The sequence below is a fragment of the Phyllostomus discolor genome, chromosome 2, assembly GCF_004126475.2.
Source record: "Phyllostomus discolor isolate MPI-MPIP mPhyDis1 chromosome 2, mPhyDis1.pri.v3, whole genome shotgun sequence".
Taxonomy (NCBI): domain Eukaryota; kingdom Metazoa; phylum Chordata; class Mammalia; order Chiroptera; family Phyllostomidae; genus Phyllostomus; species Phyllostomus discolor.
The window spans coordinates 126,727,488-126,754,584 of NC_040904.2; the positions used below are offsets into that span (position 1 = coordinate 126,727,488).

At 37.2% G+C, this 27,097-nt stretch overlaps 2 protein-coding genes across 9 annotated transcripts in view; one reads left to right on the plus strand and one right to left on the minus strand.

The window, feature by feature from the left end:
* The window catches only part of C2H12orf4 (chromosome 2 C12orf4 homolog), a 50,249-nt gene extending 41,709 nt beyond the window's left edge, over positions 1-8,540 (minus strand). The window contains exons 1-3 of one of the 3 annotated variants that reach the window (XM_036018548.1): positions 8,258-8,540; positions 6,744-6,938; positions 5,263-5,408 (exon numbers count right to left, since the gene is read on the minus strand). In XM_036018548.1, the coding sequence (XP_035874441.1) occupies positions 5,263-5,408; positions 6,744-6,938; positions 8,258-8,327 (411 nt within the window). In that variant the 5' untranslated portion in view covers positions 8,328-8,540. Of the gene's footprint in view, positions 1-5,262; positions 5,409-6,743; positions 6,947-8,130 lie in introns of all 3 variants that reach the window. The other 2 variants (XM_028532475.2, XM_028532476.2) reach the window with 2 other exon arrangements.
* Positions 8,541-8,645: 105 nt separating this feature from the next.
* Positions 8,646-27,097, plus strand: part of RAD51AP1 (RAD51 associated protein 1) — a 38,197-nt gene continuing 19,745 nt past the window's right edge. For 4 of the 6 annotated variants that reach the window (XM_036018551.1, XM_036018550.1, XM_036018554.1 and 1 more), the window contains exons 1-5: positions 10,852-10,927; positions 12,053-12,194; positions 16,842-16,945; positions 20,832-20,918; positions 21,452-21,601. In XM_036018551.1, the coding sequence (XP_035874444.1) occupies positions 10,852-10,927; positions 12,053-12,194; positions 16,842-16,945; positions 20,832-20,918; positions 21,452-21,601 (559 nt within the window). Of the gene's footprint in view, positions 8,807-10,851; positions 10,928-12,052; positions 12,195-16,841; positions 16,946-20,831; positions 20,919-21,451; positions 21,602-27,097 lie in introns of those variants that run through there. The other 2 variants (XM_028532330.2, XM_036018552.1) reach the window with 2 other exon arrangements.

Here is a 27,097-nt window from a genome sequence, read left to right on the forward strand (position 1 = left end):
TTACCTATGTGGTCCAAAGTGTGGTGATGCAATGACTTTGAAAACCCAATTCATACACAGAATTTTATATCAAGATGAATATATGTAATTTCCTTATTTTGATCCTTTCTAATATTCTGCTTTCTTCTTAAAATGTAAGCATGCTTGTAGGTACTTGAAAACAGCAGCTATCAAATGATAAAGCAACTGAGTAAACACTTATAAACAACAAAAACAGAAACCCAGAGAGAGGCAAAACAGAATACCCTCAGCACAACACACAAATCCACCCCGGCAGGTACGGAGGCCTGTCCCACCGACATGTCCTGTATCGGCACACCATGCAGACACAGTGCTTTACAAGTGAGGAAACTGATATGCTGAGAAGCCCCTTGTCAAGGATCATACAATTTAATGGCAAAAGTAGAAATAACCAAAAGATTTCAATGTTTTCCATTATTGATCTTTGTAGATACAAAATTATATTAAAAAAGAAAAATCTGAATGCTTCCCTTTTCTTACCAAGAAAAAATTAAACACCATAATCTATAATAGCAGTTCCTAAGCTTTTTGCCACCTGGGACCAGTTCACTCGCTTGCCTGCCACTCAGCCTCTACTGTGTGGCCCAGTTCCTAAAAGGTCATGGTCCTGGTACCCCTGATCTATAACCTTACTGCAGCAATAATTTACTTTAAAAAGAAAACAAATGGATAAATCACAGCAACAGGTATTTTGAACTTGGTCAATCAGTAGGTGAACTTCCCCCCTGGTTTTCTTTCAATCAATCTGGCAGATCAGGAGGGAAGGGTTTAAGATGATACGCTCAATCTAGAACATGGATTTCATCTATTCTATGCCTCTGAAAACCTGAAACCACATTCTGATGGGTGCTCCATATCTTTAGACCTGGCACTGCTCTAGGAATTATAACCAGTCCACGTGACTTAAACTCAGTTCAAAATTCATGTCAGATTCAGGCTAAAACCTGCCTCTCCTCAAATGAGCAGAGACCCCATTTTGCCATCTACCTAGTAGTCCAAAACAGAAATCTGGGCCAAATGATCTTTTATCATTTACATTTCAGCTTAAATGTTACATCCTTAGAGAAGAGTTCACTAAACCCCTATCAATTAGCCTCTCACTTCCCAGTTCTCTCTGTTGGCAGCATATTTATTTCTCTATAACATGTTTACAATTATACATTAGTCATGCTCTTGTGTAATATCAGTAGGTAAGAATAAGAACCAAGTTTGTTGACGGTACACCCCTAATGCATAGCACAGGACCCACATACAGTATTTGTTGAATGAGTTAATATATGAATAAAAAAAATTTATTATCTTTTTTATCCCCACTACTACTATCTAGACTAAGATTTCATCATTTCTTCCCTAAAACTGTAAGTCTTCTAACTTACTTCAAATTTCTCCCTTCCAAGATATTCTTCACACTAATACACTAAACTGATTCTTCCAAAATGTAAACATGATCTTCTCACTCCTCTGCTAAACTCCTTCAAAGCTGCTCATTACCGTCAGCATAAAGACAAAATTTAAGATGGCTTGCAAGACTCTTTTCTAGCCATTCTGAACTTTTTTCGCTTTTTCTAATGTGCCACAGGCTCTCTTACCTCCAGACCTTATATATGTTACACCCTCTGTCTAGGATATTCTCTCTTCACTCCCCCATCATACACCTTTCACCCACCTATTTACAACCATTTTTCAGATCTTAACTAAATTTCTCTGTCCTCTGGGAAGCTTTCCCAAAGTTCTGTAGACTAGCATATGTGTACCAGCTTTGTGCTGTCACAGCACCCTGTAGTCCCCCTCTCACAGCACTCACCACGCTGCACTGAAGTGAATTTGACTCATGTCTCCCTGTTAGACCATATACTCTGTGAGGGCGAGAACTCTGTCTATTTGGTTTTTGTTATGCCCCAAGTGCCTAATACAATAATTGATATGTAACTGATGCTCAATACCCATTTGCTGAATCAATGAATGCAAAGAGAACTAAGGACTGAAATGGAAGACAAGGCACCACCAAAAACAAACCGCAAACTTTAGAATTTTGACAATGATTCCTCTGTTTGCCTTTCCTTACCTATCAGAGTTTATTTCTCATTGTTTAAAAAAAGAGGAAATCTAATGTAATAACAAATGATACAGGAGTGACTAGAACAAACAGTATAATTGGATTTTTAGGGACTAAAAGCAGAAAAAGGCAAGTAATAGATCCTCTGACAGTAGAAACGAGAAGGAAATGCAGAAGAAAATAGCATTACTCTATAGGGTAGGAATTAACAGTCACATACACTCTAGTAAACCATCAAAACTTCCTCATACCACCCTGGCTGGTATGGCTGAGTGGAATGAGTGCCAGCCTGTGAACCAAGGGGTCGCCAGTTCCATTCCTAGTCTGGGCCACGTGCCTGGGTTGTGGGCCAGGTCCCCAGTTGGGGATGTGTGAGAGGCAACCACACACTGATGTTTCTCTCCATCTCTTTCTCCCTCCCTTACTCTCTCTCTCTAAATAAATAAAATCTTTATTAAAAAAACAAAAAACTTCCTTATACCAGAAAGCATATCCATTAAAGCCCAGCTGTATGTATGAGGGTCACTGGCCCTCTTTAATGAAAAATCCTTATATAACAGCAGCATATTCACTACGTCTCTGCAGTGATGGGACAGACAGGCCTCCCTCTGTAGCAGTGCCTCGCTGTATCATTGTATAAAGGTATAATCACTTACATTTATAATGATGACCTGGGGTCAAAAGGAAGTTAGAACTGAATTTGATATACCATGCTTAAGAAAACAAGGAAATGTGTACTACATTTTCAAAAGATCTTCATGAAAAAGTGGTTAAAATAAAAGTTTCATGATTTAAGTATGTTACATCTGAAATATCTAGTAAATCCATTTATACAAAATGGAGCTCATTCTCTCATAATCCTAGGCAACTTATATTACTATAAACATTCTGTTATTGTGCTTCTTTATCAGTGGTCCTTGTTCGTCTCCAGGTCACTGAAATACGTTTACCTGTATGTTGCAGAGAAGCTTTAGCACTCTTCTGTCTCATTGACTGCTCCGTTCTGCTTCCACTATCAGAGCCAGCTGCTGGTTATACGAGTTTTCTAATCTCCACAATTCTTCGGCTTCTAATCTCTTGCAGACCCTTTTGTAATCTGCTACAGAGTTCCCTTTTCTTTTTTAATTCCTCTCTTTTGGTCACTAGTTCTCATATTTCTTAAGTTTGTATTGAGCTGCTTGGTCTTTATATTGTAATTTTCACAGCCAGTGAGAACTCAAGCGTATCCAGTGGGTATAGCAATACTTGGTTCTTGTCATTTACTTTCCTGTCAGTATTTCCTTTTTTACTGTTAAAAATCACTTCTTTGCCTTTCTTTCTCCTTAATTCCTTAAAGATGAACAAGGTACTATAGTTCTAACCCTGGCACTGCTAGAAATCTGAACTCTACAAAAAATGCTATGTACTTACTAAATGTGTAGAGTGTAGAATAGAGTATTTGCTCAATTGATACTGATGATTTTTAATTCATGATAAATCTCTACTCTTGTGATTAAATTAATAAGTATAAACTGTTATTATTTTGTTAGATTGATGTTTCTATTATTGTTACTATTGTGAGGGTCATTAATTTGAAAGATAGTCAATTCCTATTTTTAGAATGGCTGAAGCACAAAAGTAAGTAAAACCATAACTTTAGTATATATGGTAATCATTGTTTATAATTAAAAAAACGAGGAAGCATTTATTGACCTAGTATTGAGGAAGTTCTCTTGTTGGTTACATAAAATCAGGGATGGGAGAGGTTCTGCTTCCAGATTTTATATTAGAACAAGCAATCCTAGAGGAGAAACTGCTTTCTTCAAGAATTCTTTCTTGACCACTCCTTCTTCCATCAACTTCTCTAAATGATCACACAGTAGTATTTTACCCTAATCCTAACAGTGTTGCAACAGTCTGTGGATTTCTTTGTCTTCCTACTAGACTGTATACTTCCAGAGGGCAAAGATTTAGCCTCAGCAATATACCCCATCCACTTTAGAGGCAGAAAAATATTGGTTGAATAAATTCAGTGAAATTATTCTTTTAATACATCTTATAGCTTTCTTTCTTTTTATCAGTAGAAAGATTAAATTGTTTCTTTAAATTGTAGGTTTCTTTAAATTGTAATTATCACAGACATATCTTTTTAAAATAATTATATTTTTAGAATTTAAAACAATATGTATAAGTAGTGTTATCTTTTATATAAACTAGGAAACCTCTCTGGCAAAGACCAAACTGCTTAGAATGATAAATGTGATCCTATAAAATTGATTTCTTTTTATTCTTACAGACTGAATTGCTTAATGTGGAATGTAATTCACTCATTATAGCTTGCAAATATTAAATGTATTTGTTTGTTTACATAGTGCTATATCTCCCTCTTTAACTAAAATATAAACTTCTTTTGTGTTTGTCTTGCTCACTATTTTATACCCAAAACCTAATATAGTACCTGGCATATAATAGGTTCTCAAAGTAGCATATTTCATCAATTCTAAGATACATATTTTTTCATATTACAACTCTCTAAAAATCAGAATATATCTTATATTTGATAGCATCATGGCATTCTATCATAGTTTAAAGGTGGAGGTGTTCTTAGTAGTAAATAAAATAATGGTGTGCTATGATCAATAGCATCTTAGACTTTATGAAATAAGGTATAATATTTTAATAGAAAAATGGTGACATTAAATAACTGTCTAACAAAAGTGAAGGTAAATGAGAGGACAAAGTAAACCAGATTAAAATAAGCTACTACTGCTAGTGTAGGGTTGCTAGATAAAACACAGGTCACCAAGTTAAATTAGAATTTCAGATAAAAAAATGAATAAATTTTTATTATAAATATGTTCCATAGAATATGTGGAAGATGCTTTTACTAAAAATTTATTTGTTGTTTAAGTGCAATTCTAATTTAACTGGTGTCCTGTTAAATCTGGCAACCCTATGCTGGTTAGAGGTACAAAAGTAGCCTCTTGTTTTATAAAAGCATTACGTAAAGTGCTGAGTCTTAGGTACTTACCCTGATATGGAAAAGAAGTATTCAAGCATCAATATGTATTGTATGTTATGGAATAAATTTTTGCAATTAGAGAAAAAAGGATTCTTCAACTGTTTCAGTATTATCTTAGCAATTTAAAAATCCTCATCAAAGTTCAAAATATTCTTGAAATTTACAATGTGATCTATTTTCTTACCTCAGCATAAGCTTTGGCCCACGTACTTGCCAGTTGATGTAAATCTACTTCACCTGACTTCACAGCTTCCAGAGATGCTTCAGCCTCTCTATCATAATCTTGGAGGGATTCTTCTTCTATAAACTGGCTCAGAGCTTCTTTTAAGTCTGTAACAGGGTCAAGAAATGCCATCATCAGCAAAATCCAGACACACACAGGGAATATTTTACCTGATTAAGCATTCCAATGTGAAATTTTATTACATCAAGCTTATCCCCTTAATAAAATGTCTAAATAAAAAAAGCTTAGGGGATCATTTAACTAACTCACAACCATTTTTCTTTACTGTTACAGGTTACTGCTTAAAGAATAGTCAAAACTCTTAACTCTCATGCATAACTTTGATATAATCTGTTAATTTCTTAAGCCTGATGCTTCAGTTTGAAACTGAGTAGGTAAAGTCACACATAGAAAGAACCCTTGTACAGATTTTGAGGGTTTGAAGGTTACTGTATTTAAATGAAATAGTTTCCTATACATATACTGCTATACAGTTTGATTTTGAAGAAATCATAATTGAATTAGTATATTAAAACTGATTTAATTCAGATTCTCTATAGTTCCACTGTAGAGACAATAGTTAGAGACTAATATAATGGAGCAAGCACTGAGATAGAAGTCAGGGTACTTGGTTCCTGTGTTGGCTCTGCCTACAATGTTACATTAGACCACTGCTTCTCAGTCTTGAGCATGCATCAGAATTCCCCAGAGTTTCTGATTCAGCAAGAACAGCATGGGGCTTAAGAACGTGCAATTCTAAAAAGTTTCCAGCTGATGCTATTGCTTCTCATCAGGGAACAAATATTGAGAACCAATGCCACAGGCAAATAATTTAACCTCTTTATGTACAGATTTCCTTATTTGTACAATGACATTGTGCTAGAAAGTTTCTAGGTTTCCTTGAACTCTAACTATCTCCAACCCAACACATTCTCAATTTAAATTTTTTTTCTCATTTGTGAGGTGGAATATAGACTTTTAGAAATGGTTTAATACAGATGAGATTATGGAAGTAATTTAGGTAAGCAAAAATTATTCAAAGATTTATATATTTTCTCTTCCATGCCATCTCAGGAATTGAGAACAAGATCATTAAAGGGGCAATGCACTTAGCAATATAATAAGTGATAGCTGAAATACCATATGAATCCACCCAACTAAATTAAGAGGTTAAAAGTTTTACTTCAGACTTTGTAACTAATTTTTCATTATATAACTTAATTTTTATACTAACTTGCCTTATAAACAACTACAACGATTATAGAAAAAGCACTAAATAAAACAAAGGTCTGGAGAACATTTTTGTTCCTAAAAGAAATAAAACACTTCACATTTATGGCTCTTTCCAACGCTTCTTAGGTTTATGCTTTCTAACATGAAACTTTTAATGACAGAGACTCTAGGACAATAATAAAGCAGTATTAAAAAACATCAGTTCTCACCTTTTTCTATGAAGCATGGTAAACTGTGCAACAGCATCAGACGTCCATGTAAATCACTGGCATTCTCTTGAACGGGAAATTTGAGGGGCACCCTCAGTTCTAAGCACTGACTTCCTATTTTGAATTTATACACAAATTCCCTTTCTCTGTTGCAGAATCTTTCTCTGTTTTTCTTCATCTTCTTTTGCAGGATCACTACAGAACTAACAAAAAATTAAGGTGCAGGGTATAAGTCCATCAAAAACATGATGTACCTAAGAAAATGTTCTGCCATTCAGAGATTTTATTTGAGTGACTCTGAGCCAATTATTCTAGGTTTCCTACTTTTATCCCTGCATTTTCATCTTCATGAGGACAATGAAGTGCTTCTTTTTAAAATGAAAAGTGTAAGGGTTATTTAAGAAAAAATGTGCCCATAGAGTACTTTGCATTCCTAGGTAGGGGTCTCAAGAACAGGAAAAGAACATGGAGAAAAAAGCAGAGAGGATTCTTAGGAAGAGATGCATGGGTGGGCAGATAATAGAATTTGTTAAACAGTTGGTGACTATAAAGTCAAAGTAACAGATCAGAGACCAAGAAGTGATCTTGGCGATCTCATGTTGTATGAGATCAGACTGGGGGTAGAGAGAAGGGAGATGGGCGTTGGAAAGATTTCCATATGGGAAAAAGACACAGAAAATAGAAAGTACAAAATATCCCACAAGACATGCTGTTCAGACAAAATATTCCACAAGGATGCTGTTCAGAAAGAAGAAAATCTAGTCAAGAAGATTAAGAATCAACATCAAGTAAAGGTTTATTTATCAGCCACCTTCCCAGATTCAATGTCTAGGCTTTTTCCTCATCAAAGCAGTTCTTACACTATTCTGAGTTAGAATAGAATAGGACAGTGAACCCATAGTAATCTTTCCAAAGTAGATGTCTGATCATGTTATTTATCTGCCCAAACGCTTTTATAACATTCCATTGGTCTCAGGATAAAATTCAAACTCTTTAACCCAATTTACAATGCCTCTGCTTAAATCTCCAGGTTTTTTCTTTTTCAGCACCTGCACCTCTCCTCCCCAAGGCACAAATTCGCAAACTTTATTTTCCAGCCGTACTGAACTCCTTTCAATGCCAAAACAACCTTTTCCCACTCCCAACCTTTCTGAATGCTCTTCCTTTGCCTAGAACACTTATTGCTCTTTTTCCTTGGCTGAATATTTTTTGTAAATAATAACCATTAGCTTTCGTGTCACTAGGTTCAACACTTAGACGTATGTTTCAACAAATTAATTCTTTAGTTCTCTCTCCCCACATTTTCTTTCTTTAAAGCAGGGGTGAAGTCAAAGAAGGATTCCCATGCAAAAATGGGATGGGAGGACGACAGCAGGACCGAACTTACACCGCCAACCGAGAAGAGATGATGAGGGCAGACTGCGGGGCTGCGAAGCTCCAGCCGAGGAGGGGGCAGTCGCTCTATTACCGGGTTGCATTCTGAAGGGGCATCCTCGCTCTCGGTCTGGACTCACCTCTCCAATTTCCGAAGTCCGAGGGATCTGCACACTCAGAACTGTCAAGAAGCCGCGGCACAGGGAACATCAGCTGACTTACCCGCAGCTTTTTACAGCCATCAAATCTGCTGCGGCCGATTCGCCCATACCTTTTCCTTTCCCGGCACCACGTAAAAAGTTCTTCGATCTAAGTGCCTCCTTGTTCCATCCTGTCTCAATTTAACCATTTAAAGTGTAAGAAGGTGTATTTCTACCGTTGTTGTATATTTCAGAGTACGCACAAAAGCCACCCTTGTGACGAAAGTGTAGCGGCAAAGTACAAACTCGACTCTGGTAGAACGGAAGAGGAAGGGCAATGAATTGGGGGGGGGGCGTGAACAGCCGAGGTCCACTGAGGACGCATGCGCGTTCGTAAGGATGGCTGGTAATCATTGGAGGACTGTTGTCAGGGGGCGGAGAGCTCCGGTGTCTGGGTTTGGGCGGGAATTGAAACCGTCTGTGCTGCGTACCAGAACTTTATAGTTCCAAATATCCAGCCTTGAAGGTAACCATGGTTCGGCCAGTGAGGTGAGTAGTTTTGAACACACGGCGAGGATGGGGAGAAAGAGCAGGAAGACGCTGTCGGCATCGTCACCTACACACGACTAAGGGGAAAGGGCCGAGTAGAACCGAGGGTAGCGATTGTGGGGTGGACGGTTACAGGGAAACTCTCCAGCCTCCGCCGAGGGCCACCCACTGCGCTCTTTTTCCATCTCTTTGCCTCCCTTCGCAGCAGTTGTTTCTTGTACCCACCCCTGTCAACTAAGACCTTGTTATGGTAATATTCCAACATCCCTTTACATTTCACCGAGCTCCGACTTATGTGCTATTTCATTTGTTCATCGCTATAGTTCTTTGATATGGCAGTTTAGGCATCCCTGTCCTATCGAGTTAAACTTCTAGGCATAAAGACTGGTTTACCTGGGTCACAAAGCTAGTGAGTGGCAAGATAATACTCAAACCTAAGTCAACTTGGCTCCAGATTCTCTGTGCTTTCCATTATACTATTTGAAACTATTCCTCTACTTAACCACGGTTGAGGCCTACGGTCCGCCATTCATTTAGTAAAGTTATGAAATATATTTACTCTTATACATTAAGTCCAGAAGGTTACATTCTGACCAAGAGGTGAGTTTGGAGGGCCAAAAATAAACACTGCAATGTGAGAGAGAAAGTGAGGAGGAAAGCTCTAGTTTAAATAGGATATTTAGGATGTGTCTCTTTGAGCAGATAACCCCTGAGCTGAGGCATGAATAACAAGAAGACAGCCAATGAAAATCTGGGGCAATCCAGGTAGAGGGAACAAGAGGCAAAGCCCTGAGCTTGACCATATTTGAAGGACAGCAAGAAGGCCACGAAAGCTGTAGCATTAGCTAGCAGTGGGGAGCATTGTAGGGGATTAGGTCAGAGGAATCGGTAGGGCCTTGCAGGATTTAGAAAGAGTTTGGATTTTAATCTAAGTGCAATGGGAAATCGATAGAGAGTTTTAAGTAGAGGAGAGAAATCTAACTTTGGTTTTATAAAGATGACTGGCTACTGGTGGAGAATGAATGGAACACCAGGTAACCAGAAGGGGAGCAGAAAAATCAGTTAGGAAGCTATTGGATACTATTTGGGTTGGGGTGTTATTGTGGACATGGAATGGGACAGATGAATTTGGGATATTGCATTTGGAGTTACTGCTCACAGAATTTGCTGATGAAGTGAATGTGAAGGAAAGGGGGTAAAAGAATCACAGATGACTTGATCTTTGCACTGGCTGAGTTGGGGAAGATCATGAAAAGGAACAAGTTCAGGAGGTGGGGGACTGAGAGTTCTGTTTTGAATGTGCTAAGTTTGAATGTAAAAGTGGTGAAGACATAATCCCTTTGCCTGGAATACCAGTTGTCATCATATGATTTGCAGGCTCTTTCAGGTCCCTGAGACCTCCTCAGGAGGTCCATGAGGTCAAAACTATTTTCATAATACTGTCATTACTTGCTGTTTTTCATTTTCTGTTGTTTTCATTGCAATAGTGATCAAATGGCTGGTACCTTCATACAAGTCAAGGCAGTGGCACCAAACTGTAGGAGTAGTCATTGTATTCTTACTGCTACACACTCAGAAAAATTAAAAGAAAAAAAATGCCAGTTTCACTAAAGAATGTGCTTGATGAAGCAGTAAGAATTATATTGTCATAGTTTAACCATCGAGCATACTTTTTTAAGTGTTGATTTTATGTTATTATTTAATCTCAGGACTTCCAAAGGGGTTTTTATATTCAGCTCTCAAATTCCTTAATTCCAAAGACTAGGACAGTAACAAGAATATGCTTCATTTGAATGTTCTGTATGAAGAAATGAGAAGTATGCACAGAGCACTTCTACAGTTGTCTTAAAGAAGCACACTTGTAAGTTGTGAGCTGAACTACCCTTTTTTTCATAGAAAACCATTTTTTTCTTGAAAGAACAACTAACATGTTAGATTATTCACACTTGGGAATTTGGCAGAAGACAGAAATGAAAACTAGAATACAATTTCATTTAGTGCCTAGAGGAAGGAGGGAGGAAATTATTTTTTTCACCTTTGCATAAATGAAAAATTTCTGTCTTGGTCATAGGAATAAGAAACCAGTCAATTACTCACAGTTTGAGGACTCTGATGATGATGGTACGTAGAGATTCTTATTTTGTTTTAAAAGTTTGGAAATCATTTCCTCAGAAATTGTGTGTGTGTGTGTGTGTGTGTGTATAATGTTGAACATATTACCCAATTGCATATGACATAGCTCTAGAAAAATAATTTTCTAAGCACTTAGGATAATTATGCTGATAATTACACTGACAAGAATTGTTTAGATGAAATTGGAGGGCCAGGTAAAGTAGGTCTATAGGTCCCTATACCTCAAAGTGCGGTTTGACTCCTTACTTTGAAATAGAGACTGCTTTTTTTTTCTTTGAGACACAAATGTTACAGAATATAATGTGAAATCTCCATTAATTGTACAATAAAACAATACCTTAAAGAAAGTTAGGCTTCATTTATATCCTGTTCAGTTATATGTTTACTTGTCTCTGCTGTAAAGGGAACTTTGGTCAAGAAATTTGAGAAATATGGGGTTAGGTTATGTTATCTTTGAAAAAGGTTTTGTATTTCTCAGCCACTAGAACTTTTTTGAGTCAAATACTTACTAACTCTGAGGTTTGAAGGAATGCTGTTTTGTCTCGGGCACAGCCTTAAATGGCTGTTAAGACTTAGGAGAAAATAATATGGAATATAATTTGTAGCTTTTTATTACTTCATCAGTCTCATACCAAATATTTATAAATTACCAGTTGTATTCTAGACATCATGGGGTAGGGGTGCAGACAAGTCACAAGTTATTATATTCCTATATAAGGAAGCATAATACATATAACACGCATTAGTATGCTAATGTAGGTGATTAAAAGTACAGGTAACCTAAAAGTATTCATACATGTATCATGTGTGAGTTTAAAGCTACAGCAGTGGTTTTTTGTTGAGTGTCAACAGAAATATATCAGCTTTTGGGTGAATTGGTTTTGGATAGATTGATATTTAAATAAATAAAAGTCATTAAAACAAAATTAAATGAGTGAGAATAAAAACAATATATCAACAATATTTTTTAAATTATGAAAAATAATTTGCTTAACCTTATAACTTGAACACACACTAATGAATTTTTAACTGATAAGAAAATAATTTTATTTATTTCTTACTTAGAAAAAGCAATTTTATATATTCTTTTATTTTTAATTCACACATGAATAGATGATTTTGTTTCTGCAACTGGACCTTTAAATAAGAAATCCAGAACAACACCAAAGGAGTTAAAACTAGAGAGGCCAAAACCTAAATTAAAGAATCTCCAGAAAGAAGACATCCCATTACAAGAGAAAACTCCTAAAAAAAGGTGAGAGGTAAGACATACAGTAAATATATCATATGTGTTCATTTAAAAGACAAACAATTCTGGCTGGATGGCCCAGTTGGTTGGAGCGTCATCCCTTACACCAAAAAGGTTGTGGGTTTGATCCCTTGGTCAGGGTATGGGTGGGAGGCAACCAATGGATGTTTCTCTCTCCCTCCCTCCTTCTTTCTCTCCCCCTTTCTCCTTCCTTCCCTTCCTTTCCCTTCTCTCCTTCCTTCTCTAAAAAAATAAACATCCTTGGGTGAGGATTTAAAATAAACAAACAAATAAGTAAATAAAAAGAGAAACAGATTCAAACTTTTGGTTTACATGTGTGCTCAAGTAGAGTCATAGGTATATGGTACAACCTATCTGGTACAACCTTATAGGAGAGCAGGGTTGTACCGTTTATCCCCTTCTGGCTTAAAAAAGAAATTCACAAATATGTAAGGAAATATCCATTTAAATATTAAGGTTATTATACTTACAAAGTTTTGAAATTATAGCTTACTTTTTTATAGGACCCTGTTCCTGTCTCTCTCAAGCCCTCAAATCTTATAAGGCTACTACTTTATTAAAAATTACATTTGTAAGAAAAGTTTAATAAAGTTTAAAAACGTATTTTCTACAAATAAGATATTTTCTCTTTATATTGTTAAGGCTTGTCAGCAGTGAGAAAATCCTGCAGTCTCTAAACTAATCCTGGAATTCCATCAGTTAGCACCAAGAGGGAAGATAGGGTGAGGGAAGTCCTGAGAGGCACAAAACTTGCAATGGAGAGGAGATGGACAGAAGAGTATTAACAAGTGGAACATGGGGCTTGTGATGGTTTACTGCTACAAGTATGAGAAAAGTTAATTAACAATGAGACTCTGCCCTGGCTGGTGTCGCTCAGTGGACTGAATGCTGGCCTGTGGATCAAAAGTTTGGCAGTTGGAATCCTGGTCAGGGCACTAGCCTGGGTTGTGGGTCAGATTCCCAGCTGGCAACCAATCAGTGTATCTCCTACACATTGATGTTTCTCTTCCTTTCTTTATCCCTCCCACCTCTCTAAAAATAAATAAATAAAATATATTTTTTAAAAGAGACACTTAGCTCATGTCATTCTCTTTATTTTTCTTCCTCTCAATTTTTGTTTGTGTTTTTGAGCTTCTTGGACTACATTTTAAATATAGTGGAAAAAAAAAGCCAATCCACAAATGGGAGAAAACATTTGCATATCATATAATCAATGAAGGACTTGTATTTAGAATATTTAAAGAATTCTTACAGCTCAACAATGAAAAGAGCAATAACCCAATTTAAAAATAGGGCAAAAGATTTGAGCAGATATTTCTCTAAAAAAAGATATGCAAATGGCTAATAAGCACATGAAAAGATGCTCAACATCCTTAGCTGTCAGGGAAATGCAAATCAAAAACCACAGTGAGATAATACGTCATACCCACTAGGATGGCCATAATTAAAAAAGGTAGGTAATAGCAAGTGTTAAGAAAGATGTGGAGAAATTAGAACCTTCGTACATTGTTGCTAGGAATGTAAAGTGGTACACCTACATAAGAATACAAAGTAGTAGCTCTTCAAAATGTTAAACCAAGTTGTATGATCCAGCCTAGACATATGAAGGGGGAACCCCCAAAAAACCTGGAATTATCTTTTGGAGTGCAGGCCCCATGTAGTATAGGCTTTCCTCACTAGGTGAGTGTTCTGGAAACCCATCTGTATTAGTGTACCAGCTGGCATTGTTGTGAGAGGCTGAGTGTGACTTTAGTGACTTTTTTTGAAGATTCAGTGTTTGTCCATTTCATGATGGGTGATTTATGAGTGCACCTGCTCACACTATGCTGAGGGTTCAGCAGTTTTTGACCAAAAACAACATGACCCCCCTGTGTCCCACCCTTCCTATTTACCTGATCTTGTCCCAAGCAACTTCATTTTGTTGATGTGGAAGAGGTGAAACAAAAAAAACGGCAGAAACAGTAAAAGGCATCAAAATAGAGAAGTTCAAAAACTGTTTTGAGCAGTGAAAAAAAATCTATAGGTGTATTACATCAAGTTGAGAATATTTTGAAGGTGACTGAAGTTTAACATGTAAGAATAAATAATTTTTTATAAATAAGTTCCAGTTTTGGGGGGGACCTACTCTTGTATACCCAAGAGAAATGAAAACCCATGTCCACACAAACAACCTGTACATGAATGTAGCATCATTATTCAGAAGAGCCAAAAAATGGAGGCAATCCAAATGTCTATCAACTGATGAAAAGATAACATGGTATATATCCATGCAGTGGAAGACTATTTAGTGACAAAAAGAAGTGAAGTACTGATATATACTCTACAGCATGGATGAACCTTGAAAACATGCTGATGGAAAGCTAGGTACAAAAGGCCACATGTTTTGTGATCCTGTTAATACAAAGTGTCCACAATAGTCTAAGTCCATAGGAACAGAAAGAAGATTAGTGGTTGCCAGATGCTGGGTAGTAAGTAGTAAGTGGGGACTGAATGCTAATGGATACAGGATTTCTTTTGGGGGGTGATTATACAGATTTCAGGTGTATAATTCTGTAACATCATCCACAGTGTTCACAACTCCAAGTCTTCATCTGTCACCATTTACCTTCCCCCATACCCTCCTTCATCATTGCCCCCTTCCTGCACCTCACCTCAGCAGTCACCATACTGCTGTTCTTGTCCATGAGTTTTTTCTTTCTCATTCCCTCTTCCCTCCCCCACACACAGTCCACCCAATCCTGGCAGCTGGCAGCCTGCTGTCTATGAGACTGTCCCTATTTTTCTTGTTAGTTCAGTTAGTTCATTAAATTCCACATGTAAGTGAGATAATTTGGTATTTGTCTTTCTCTGACTGGCTTATTTCACTTAGCATGATGCTCTCCAGTTTCATCCATGCTGTTGCAAAGGATAAGATTTCCTTCTTCCTTACTGCCAAGTAGTATTTCATTGTGTATATGTAGCACAGCTTTTTTATCCACTCATCTACTAATGGACACTTGGCTGCTTCCAAATCTTGATTATTATAAATAACATTGCAATGAACATAGAGGTGCATGCGTTCTTTCGAAATAGTGTTGTGTGTTTCCTCAGACAAATTCCTAGAAGTGGTATCTTGAGTCATAAGGCAGTTCCATTTTCAATTTTTGGAGATAACTCCATACTACTTTATACTGGCTGTACAAGTCTGCATTCCCACCACAATGCACAAATGTTCCCCTTTTCTCCACATCTTCACCACTTGTTTGTTGATTTATTGATGATAGCCATTCTGACAGGTATGAGATGATCTCATTGTGGTTTTAATTTCCATTTCTCTGATGATTAGTGACATTGAACATCTTTTCATATGTCTATTGGCCATCTGTATGTCCTCTTTGGAGAAGTGTCTGTTCAGGTCTTTTTGCCTACTTTTAGTTGGATTGTTTGTTTTTTGAGTCATATAAATTCTTTATAAATTTTGGATGTTAACTTCTTTTCAGATGTATTATTGGTGAATATATTTTCCCATCCAGTGGGTTGTCTTTTCATTCTTGATTTCCTTTGCTGTGCAAAACATTTTAGATTGATACGGTCCCATTTTTTTATTTTTTTATTTTGTTTCCCTTGCCCAGGGAGATATAGCAGGAGAAAATGTACCACTACGAGAAATGTCTGAGACTTTACTGCCTATATTTTACGATAAGATTTTTATGGTTTGAAGTCTAGCATTTTCTTCTTTAATACATTTTGAGTTCATTCTTGTGTTTGCTGTAAGAAGGTGGTGTAGTGTTATGTTTTGCATGTCTCTGACCTGTGTTCCGAACACCATTTATTGAATAGACTATCTTTATTTCATTTTATGTTTTTGCTCTCTGTCAAATATTAATTGACCGTAAAATCATGAGTTTATTTCTACACTCTCTACTCTGTTCCATTGATCTATATGTCTGTTTTTATGACAGTAAAAATGAAAAAATAAATTATTCAAGGTACATCTCAGTATTTCCTCCTTTTTGCAATCTTTCCTTATCTGGTTTTGATTTCCTCTTACACACCATACCACTTTTCACTGCCTTGAGTAGGAGACATAATAATTTCCTTTTGTGGGATAATTGTTAGTATGTCCTACCCTCCTCATTAATTGAAGACTCCTTGATGATATTTTTATGTCCTATCTAGTGCAGCACCCCATATACAGTAACTACTTGGAAAAAAATTTGTTAAAGTCTAGATTGGGAGGAACAAATGTAAAAAATTTTTTAATTAAATATAAGACCTATGATAGCTGCCTGTGAAATCAAGCATGACTCTAAGTGGAGGTGATCTTTGAGCCAGGTTTTTATTCTAGGTGCTCAAAGCAGGTGCTTCCCACCTGGGTGGAACTGACGGTAAGGACAAACATTGCAGTGAACAGAAATAGTAAGTGCAGCAGCCCATGCTGCTCCTGTTTCAAATCTCTTACACGAGATATAACATGACACTGTGACATTTTAGATGTCATACTTAAAGGTCAATTATGATTATGATTATTGTTTAAAAAACATTTTTGTGAGGTTAGCAGCTCTTAAATAGTAATTCAGGAAATTCTCAAATTTTTCTGTTTGAGATTGATCATTTAAAAAACTCAGTATTATTATTGTGTGTCTCCTCCAGAATGGCTCTAGATGACAAGCTCTACCAGAGAGACTTAGAAGTTGCACTAGCATTGTCAGTGAAGGAAATTCCAACAGTAACCATTGATTTGGAGGACTCTCAAGGTAAAAGTAACTTTATTTTCTATATACTTATCTCTTTAACCTTCTCATTGGTTTTCTAATCATTTCTTGGGATGAGCCTTCACAGAGGAAAAAGTAATATTGTAATACTTTGGACTATAAATAGTGTGATTTGAACAGGGTATAATTAGATTCAGTTTTTTATTCTGTTGCACAAATCTCATACATACATACATATATACATACATACATCTCTCCTTAACTCCCAAAGTAAACTAGAGGATGTGGGCTATGAGCTTCAGTGTTCAAGTCACATTCTTGTATACAATGAAAATTTTATTTTTTGATCAAGTGAATTTATCTATACAATCTTAACAATCTACCTCTTTCTCTCAAAATTCAAATTAGTTAAACATGACCTAATTATGATAATCTTTATTATTTACAAAGGTCAAAGGTATTAATGTGGTTAGCAAGCTGAGTAGACTTAAGGGATCTATGGTTTCTGGATTTTTCTGTATTTTTCTCCTTTGAGTTTTCTGGCAATTGTCACGGGTGCCAATACTGATATTCTGGAAAGGCAGAAATCATTATTGATGGAAGACACTTCAAACTTCTAAAAAGCTTTTTTTTAAACATTACATTTCATTAATTATGCTATTACAGTTGTTTCAGTTTTTCCCTTTTACCCCACTCCAGCCCTCTCACTCCTCCCCCCACCCACTCCCTCAGACAATCGCCCCATCGTAGTCCATGTCCATGGGTCATTCATATGTGCTCATTAGCTACTCTGTTTCCTATACTGAACTTTACATCCCCATGACTATTCTGTAACTACTGATTGGTACTCCTTAATCCCTTCACCTTTTTCTCCTATTCTCCCTACCCCCTCCCTTCTGGCAAACATCAAACTGTTCTCTGAATCTATGATTCTGTTTCTGTTCTGCTTGTTTATATATTTTTGTTCTATAGATTCAATCGTTATTAGATATGTATTTGTTGCCATTTTATTGTTCATATTTTTTATCTTTTTCTTAAAGAAAACCCTTTAACATTTCATATAATGCTGGTTTGGTGGTGATGTACTCCTTTAGATTTTTCTTGTCTGAGAATCTTTTTATCTGCTTTCCCATTCTAAATGATAGCTTTGCTGGGTAGAGCAATCTTGGTTGTAGGTCCTTGCTTTTCATCACTTTGACTATTTCTTACCAATCCCTTCTACTCTGCAATGTTTCTTTTGAGACATCAGCTGACAGTCTTATGGGACTCCCTCATAGGTAACTGACTTCTTTTCTCTTACTGCTTTTAAGGTTCTCTCTTTGGTATTTTAATTATGGTGTGTCTTGGAGTAGGCTATTTAGCATCCATCTTGTTTGGGACTGTCTGTGCTTTCTGAATTTGTGTGTCTGTTTCCTTCACCAGTTTAGGGAAGCTTTCTTTCATTATTTTTTCAAGTAAGTTTCCAATTTCTTGCTCTTTCTCTTCTTCCGGCACCTTATGATGCAAATGTTGGAATGCTTGAAGTTGTCCCAGAGGCTCCTTACACTACTTTTGTTTTTCTGCATTCTTTTTTCAGCAATAATTGCACCTCTGATAAACCTCATTGGATACAATATGGTCACTGTACAAATCTGGATTATTTTTTCTTGCTGTTCTGGCTGGGTGTTTTCTGCTTTCTTATATCCCAAATCACTGATTGATTCTCAGCTTTATCCACTCTACTGTTGATTCCCTATAAATTGTTCTTCATTTTAATTAGTGTATCCTTCATTCCTGACTGGTTATTTTTTATGAATTCCATGCCCTTTTTTATGCTCTTGAAGTTCTCACTATGTTCACTGAGCATCCTTATAACCAGTGTTTTGAACTCTGCATCTAGTAGATTGCTTGTCTCCATTTTGTTTAGCTCTTTTCCTGGAGTTTTGTTCTGTTCTTTGTTTTGTTCATTTTGGTCATGATTCTTTGTCTCCTCATTTTGGCAGCCTCCCTGTTCGTTTCTATGTATTAGGTAGAACTGCTACATATCCCAGGCTTGGTAGAGTGGCCTAACGTAGTAGGGGCCTTGTAAGGTCCAGTGGCACAGCCTCCCCTATTACCCAAGCTGGGTACTTGAGGTGTGCCCACTGAATGGGCTATGTACACCCTCCTGTTGTAGTTGAGCCTTGATTGCTGTTGGCACATCCAAGGTCAGCCACCACTTATGTTCTGTTTGGGGTCACACAACATAAGCTACAAAGTGATCTGCAGATGGCTGCTACTTTTGCTGGGCTTTGAGGTCCCCAGGTGAGGCTGAGGCGTGAATCAAGGCTGGCTGCTGCTAGCGTCCAGCCAGGGGCAACTTAGCCACAGGTACAGGAGCTTGCTGAAGCCAGATGCTGCTTGTTTGAGATAATTTAGGAAAATCTTAACATGAGCCAAAACAAGCTACTCATATGGAAAAGCCACTGGAAACAACTTGCAAGGTCTGAAAGTTGGGTGGGGCAGGACCTCAGGGAATCATCAGGGTGGGGCAAAGAGTGTGAGCCAGGTTTGTGTAGTGTCAGATATGGCACCTACCTCCCAGCTTGGTGGCTCTGTGGTGGGAGGGCTCAGAAAAGGGACAGTGGTCTCTGCCAAAACTTCTCTCTGGGAGAAAGCTGCCCCCAGCTCTTGCCCTGGTGCCAGACAGTTAGTTCCATTCTTCCTCATTTGTCTCTCATGTCTTTCAGTCTGCTGCCCCCATGCTGGAGCTCAGAGGGAGGGGATCTGCCAGGGAGTCCAGCAGTTTGTGTTCTGCAGCCTCAATCTCCTCTGGTTTTTACAGCCAGAAGTTATGGGAACTTCTCTTCCTGGCACTGGGACCCTTAGCTGAGGGGCCAGGTGTGGGGGCGGGGTCCCTCGCTCATGAGATATCCCTCCCGATTTTATCGCCATGTGTGGGTATGGATCATTCTACAGTCTGCTCCTCCTACCAGCCTTGTTGTAGTTTTTCTTCAATTCCGTAGTTGTAGGGCTTCCATTTATCTCAATTTCTGACAGTTCTGAATGATGGTTGTTCTGTGGTTTAGTTGTAATTTTGATGTGGTTGTGCAAGGAAGTGAGCCATGTTTACCTACATCTCCTTCTTAAAGTGTTTTTTGGATTATATTGTTTTGCTTTAAACTTCCTTTTTGTTGGAGGATATTTTTAGCCCATTAGTTTATGTAGGGGTATGGATTTTTTAAAAATCAGTATTGCCTCCTATATGAAAATAAATGAGACAGTGTTGATTAGGGGACATTTAGTAATCAGGAATCATAGGAACTTTAAAAATGTTGGATATCAAACTTAAAAAAGTAAAATTCATCTTTTCTCCTGTAAGAGACTGTAGAATGTATAGCAGGATTTCTTTGTAAGTACAACTTCTCATAGAATAATATACTTTATAGCTGGGATTTAATGGTACCAATTATAATAACTTAAAGTTTTATTAAAATATTTTAGATCATTTTAAGGTTATTATAATGATCAAAGAGTCTCTATGCTAGTGAAAATATGAGTCTGCCTACACAGAAACAACAATATTTATTGACTATTTCCTATGTACTGGGCACTACAATAAGCAATTTTCATGTGTGATTGACATTTAATCCCCCACAATAACCCCATTTAAACTTCACGCTATTTTCATCTCCATATTATATATGAGGAGAGGATAAACAGCTTTCCTTTGGTCACATAGCCAATTGAAGTAGTAGAGCCTAAATTTGAACTTCAATCTAATTAACTCTGATTTCAGAGCCCAAACTCCTAACATTATGCTAGCCTCTCCAAGTAAAGCACTAGTTTGAGTTTGGATCATCTTTATATATACCTGGATGCTATTACATTTAGCACTAATCTTCCTACTTTTAGACATTGGTTGATTAAGGTACATCTGTTTTTTTTCTTACATCTTCCTTATATTTAGGCAATGAAAAACATGGCAATAGTGAAACAGAAAAAATGGATAAGTCTCCTCATATCTCCAATTGCAGTGTAGCCAGTGATTATTTAGGTAAGTTTTTATTGTAGTAATAATAATATCTATTTATTACAACCATGCTATTTTTCTAACTTATATTTAAATTCCTGAAATTGTAGCTAGAACCAGGTTTTTAAATTTTGTCAAAGTTCTGTTAATCTCCCTTCTAGGTTTCTCTCTGTTTTGGCTTTCTTCTCTTTTACTGTAGACCCAATTTGTTTCCTGGTGAAGGTCAGGAATACCCATGGCTTCTAAATGATAGCAGTTGGCCACTGAAGAAAGGGGTTATATTTTCCCAGCTCTAGTTTGAAAATTCTTGGGGAAAGACTCTCTCATTTTGGATCCTGTACTTATTCTTAAACCAGACAGTGTTGTCAGGAGGCAGATGTATTATGATTGGCCCAGAATGGGCTCTGTGGTATATTACTAGAAGCAGGGGAAGGATGAAGCTGGGCAAATAAAAACAACAGATACAATAGGAACCTAATAGGAGTCTACTCACAGTTCTTTAAATATTACCATCACAAAGAGTTTTCCATTGAATTTTATGCCTCCCTCCCCTGAAGATTTGGACAAGATTACTGAGGAAGATGATTCTCCTGATGTTCAAGGGAAAAGAAAAGCAGCATCTAAAGCAGTGGTGCAACAGAGGAAGATTCTTTTGGAAAGCAGTGATGGTGACAGTGCTAACGACTCTGAACCAGACTATGACACTGGTAAGTTACGTCCTACCTCAAAATTAATTCTATGGAAATCAACAGTGCTATGGTCTCTAACAACATAAAATATATGCAGAGCGCTATGCTAAATGCAACCTGAGGAACGCACAGGACAGTTAAATTCAGCCATCGCATTTGGGGGAAAGCTTTAGCTGGATATGACCTGTAAGACATGTGTTGAAAAAGAAGTAGCATTTAGGCATACTACAGGGGTAAAATAGCATTTCTGACTGATAGGCATAAACAGTGGGATAGTTGAGTACATGTATATAAGAGTTCAGCCAGGGCTGTACGGAAGAATGCTGTAGAAAAGGCTCAAGAGCCAGGCAGGCAGGCACTAGATCATGGAGCATCTCAGACCCATTCTCTGAAGTGTAGACTTTTTTCTGTGAGTAGTAGAAATTCATGAAATATTTTGGATAGAAGTGATATGATATCTGAACTTCTGGCTAAGATGGAGGCACAGGTAGGTACACTTATGTTCCTCACACAACCAAAAGAAAGACAACAACAAATTTAAAAACAAAAAACAACCAGAACTGACAAAATTGAACTGTATGGAACTCTGACAACCAAGGCATTAAAGAAGAAACATTCATCCAGACTGGTAGGAGGGGTGGCAACAGGCAGCTGGGATGGAGAGGATGCACTGCAAGGAGACAGACCAGGCTGGGCAAGGTGGCAACTGGCAGACCAGGTGGTCCCACGTTCACAAGCAGATAAGTCAGGAGGAATGAGTGGGAAGGAAGATGAACAACACAAGCCAGGGTTCCAGCATGGGGAAACTAAAGTCTCAAAAACCTCTGGCTGTAAAAACCTGTGTGAGGCTGGCTGGAGAAATTCCCAGGCTCACAGGAGAGTTCATTGGAGAGACCCACAGGGTCCTAGAATGTACACAAAACTACCCACCCAGGAATCAGCAACAGAAGGACCCAATCTGTGTGTGGGTAGTGGGTGAAGTGACCGAAAGCTGCTGAGAGCCCAGCAATCAGCATTGTTCCCTCTCTGACCCCTCCCCCACATACAGCACCAAGAGGAGTGACGTGGGTTGCGCTGCCCTGGCAAACACCTAAGGCTCCTCCCCTTATAATGTAACAGGTGCACCAAGACAAAGAAATACAGGCCAAATGAAAGAACAGATCAAAACTCCAGAAGAAGAACTAAGCAAGGAGGAGATAGCAAGCCTATCAGATGCAGAGTTCAAAACACTGGTAATCAGGTTGCTCATAGAAAATATTGAGTACAGACACAAAATAGAGGAAGCAGTATAAGCTATGCAAAGTGAAATAAAGAAAAATATACATGGAATCAATAGTGAAGGGAGGGAAACTGGGACTCGAATCAACAATTTGGAACAGAAGGAAGAAATAAACATCTAACTGGAACAGAATGAAAAAATAAGAATTCAAAAAAATGAAGAGAGGCTTAGGAACCTCCAGGATAACTTTAAATGTTCCAACATCTGAATCATAGGGGTGCCAGAAGGAAAAGAGGAAGAGTAAGAAATTGAAAACTTATTTGAAAACATAATGAAGAAAAACTTCCCCAATCTGGCAGAGGAACTAGACATTCAAGTCCAGGATTCTCAGAGAGTCCCAAAGAAGTTAGACCCAAGAAGAAATATACCAAGACACATCAAAATAAATTAATCAAGATTAAAGATAAGGAAAGAAAAGCAGCAAGTGGAAAGGAGACAGTTACCTACAAAGGAGTTCCCATAAGACTGTCAGCTGATTTCTCAAAAGAAACCTTACAGGCAAGAAGGGGCTGGAAAGAAGTATTCCAAGTCATGAAAGGCAAGAACCTACATCCAAGATGACTCAATCCAGCAAAGCTCTGATTAGGATGGAAGGGCAGATAAAGTGCTTCCCAGATAAGGTCAAGTTAAAGAAGTTCATCTTCATCAAGCCCTTATTCTATTAAGTGTTAAAGAGACTTATCTAAGAAAAAGAAGATAAAAAATATGAACAGTAAAATGAAATTAAACTCACAACCATCAACAACTGAACCTAAAAAACAAACAAACAAAAAAAAGCTAAGCAAACAACTAGAACAGGAACAGAATCACAGAAATGGAGATCACAAGGAGTGTTATCAGCAGGGAGAGGGAGAATGGGGGGAAAGGTACAGAGAATAAGAAGCATAAATTGTAGGTACAAAATAGATGGGGGAGTTAAGAATAGTATAGGAAATGAAGAAGCCAAACAACTTACATATATGACCCATGGACATGAACTAAGATGGGGGAGATGCTGGAGGGAGGAGGGGGTGCAAGGCAGAGGGGAATCAAAGGGGTTAGGGGTGGAACAACTGGAATACCATAATCAATAAAATATACAAAAATAAATGAATAAATGAATAAAATATTTAAAAATATAATGCAATCCACGAATGTGTGTCACATGTAATTTTAAATTTTCAGTAAGAAAGTAAAAAGAAATATATATATATATGTATATGTATATATATAGTTTATCCTCACCTGAGGATATGTTTATTGATTTTAGAAAGAGAGAGAGAAACATCAATCAGGGGATCGAATCTGCACTCTGGGTATATGCCAAGACTGAGAATTGAACCTGTAAACTTTTGGTGTATAAGATGATTCTCCAACCAACTGAGCCACCTGGCCAGCGCACCCCTCTACTCTTAAAAGTAAATAGTTAAGGACTTGAATAGACATTTCTTCCAAAATGATACACAAATGGCCAAAAAGCATATGAAAAAAGGCTCAATATCACTAATCAGTAGAGAAATACAAATCAAAATCACAATGAGCTTTCACTTCACAGTCATTAGGATGTTAAAAAACAGAAAATAACAAGTATTAGTGAGGATGTGGAGAAATTAGAATTCTTGTGCAGTGTTAGTGGGAATATAAAGTGATCAACTGCTATGAAAAACAGTATGGCATTACTCAATAAAAAATAGAACTCTATAAATCTAGCATTTCTACTTCTGGGTATATATGCAAAAAGAATTGAAAGCTGGGTCTCAAACATTTGCACACCCATAGCTGCCTTATTAACAGTAGCCTAGAAGTGCAAGCAACCCAAATATCCATTGATGAATACACAAACAAAATGTGGGATATACATACAATAGAACACTATTCAACCTTAAAAAGGAAATCCTGTTACATGCCACACCTTGGATGAGCCTTGAAGACTTTTTATAAATGAAATAAGCCAGTCACAAAAGACAAATACTGTGATTCCACTTATATGAGGTATCTAAAATGTACATAGAACAAAAAGTGGAATGGTGGTTAGCAGAGACTGGGGCAAGAAGGAATGGGGAGTTGTTCAGTGGGTACTGAATCTCTGTTGTGCAAAATATAAGAGTTCTGGAGGACTGTCGCACAAAAATGTGAATATACGTTCTTAACACTACTGATCTTCACACTTAAAATGGTTAATATAGGAAATTTTATGTTATAATTTTTTACCACAATTTAAAACATTTTTAAGGAAATAATCACTTTAAAAAATAAATAGCTTGGTTCCAGGTTGTTTTCTCACTCAAATCTGCATAAGCAAGTATTTTTTAGATGAAATATGAGTCATAGTTTTGGGTCCTGTACAGGTGAGCAGTGAGTTAGAATATAGAAAACATGGAAAGTAGAAAAGAAAACATTTGTTGAAATATGAGTGCTTCTGAAGTTATGCTGGATATGAAGAATGCAAAGAATATTTCTAACTGAAAATTATTCTTCCTTAATTTCAAAACCTGTAGTTGTTTGGGGAAAATGTGGTTGTCAAATGGTGATTTTACTGTGAACTCTGGTCATAAGGGTTGTTTTAACTGTAACTAGGACAATAATCACAATGGGAGGCCATTGTGGTAAAAATGATTTGTCGGTTAATGGAATGTTTGAGTTATTGGATGTTAGACTGGTTAAGACTTTGGGAGAAAATGATGCTAGTGGTTTATGTAGTAATAGATGCTTAAAAATTCTTGGGTTCTATTTTGCAAGATGCAAAAGTTCTGATCCTCTTGCATCACTTGTAGACTAAAATGACTATTTCTTTTCTAGATCTTTGTGTGCTGATTTGTTTTTTTCCCCCTGCTTCATTTTTATGGTTTCCACCAAACAAGTACAGCTATTCTTCCTTTAAAAAGACATGTGATCCAGCCCTGACAAGCAGGCCCTCAACCCTTACAGAAAGCTAGCTCTTTAGCTGAAGGGGTGATAACTGCCATCTGGCCTAAGTTGTGGATGTGCAAACTAAGCCTTTAAGTAAAATTTTTTCATCACCTCTCTAACTTTCTGACTCCTCTTTCTGACTCCAATCCAAGAACACAAAAGTCTTACACTATCTTGTCAGCCTCTTTACTCTAGCCAAGCCTGTTTTACCTTAAGTTGAAATACATATTCCTCCTTGCTTAGTGTACTTTAAGTTGCAATGCAGTCAGTGTATTTTCATTCACCCTAGGCCCAGAATGACTAACAACTCTCCAAATCTCTCAGAGTTGCTTTTTATTATACTTGAACGTGTGACTGGTATCATTTCAGACAACTGGAAGGTTTTTTTTTCTTCTGTTTTTTGTTTGGTTGGTTTTTGAAGCAGCATTCTTTTCTTTAGGTGACATGTCAGGGTTTTCCTCCTGCATTGACTCACCCTAAATGAAAGTGAAAATTGAAGCAAGCATAACTGAAATCTATAACTAAAGTGATTGGGCCTTCCAGCTTTTCTAATCTGGCATACTAGTTACTTGGGATTCTGGGATCTCCATCTTTCCACCTCCAAATTATTTAACCACTTTCTCAGTTGACTGATGAAGATTAGTTCGACCCCATCTTTAGATAAGCTTGCTCAGTAGACTTATACCCAGCTCCCACTGTTTATTCTCTCCAGCCAAGAAAAGAACACATGTTATACCAGAACTGTTGAATACATAGCAAGTTTTGTCCTCCTATATTTTATATTCTAAACTTTTGGAGAAACTTCTCCCCTACTTCCCATCCCCCTAAACCTAGATGCTCTTGGGACTCCAGCAATGATTACTTGATTTTTAAAAGCACTATTTATAACAGCCTTTAAGCCATCTGCTGATCTTAGATGGCTAATTCTATATAACACAGTAATCATTATGTAAACATGTGAGTTAATTACTCTCATACTTTTAAAAAATTATATTTGTGTGGAAAGAATGATAGAATAAGGAAATTGTACTTTGAAGATCATAATGACCATTGTTAATTTAGGCAAAGATCATCAGTGGAAGGCTGATGAGGATCTTTACAGTGGAGAATTCAGGCTGGCCTCAACTGAACCAATGAAGAGTGGGACAACCACACGTTGTGTGCCTTCTGATGTAATACGAAGTATAGGGCATCACCTGTGAAGTGTATTCTTACCAAAAAATAATAATAATGTGAGCCTGATTCTAATTGAGTCCTGAGATAATTCCTGCTCACAGAAAATGCAAGAATAAATTAAATGACACCATGAGGAAGAAAAAAGACAAATCCAGAATGTGGGACATTTT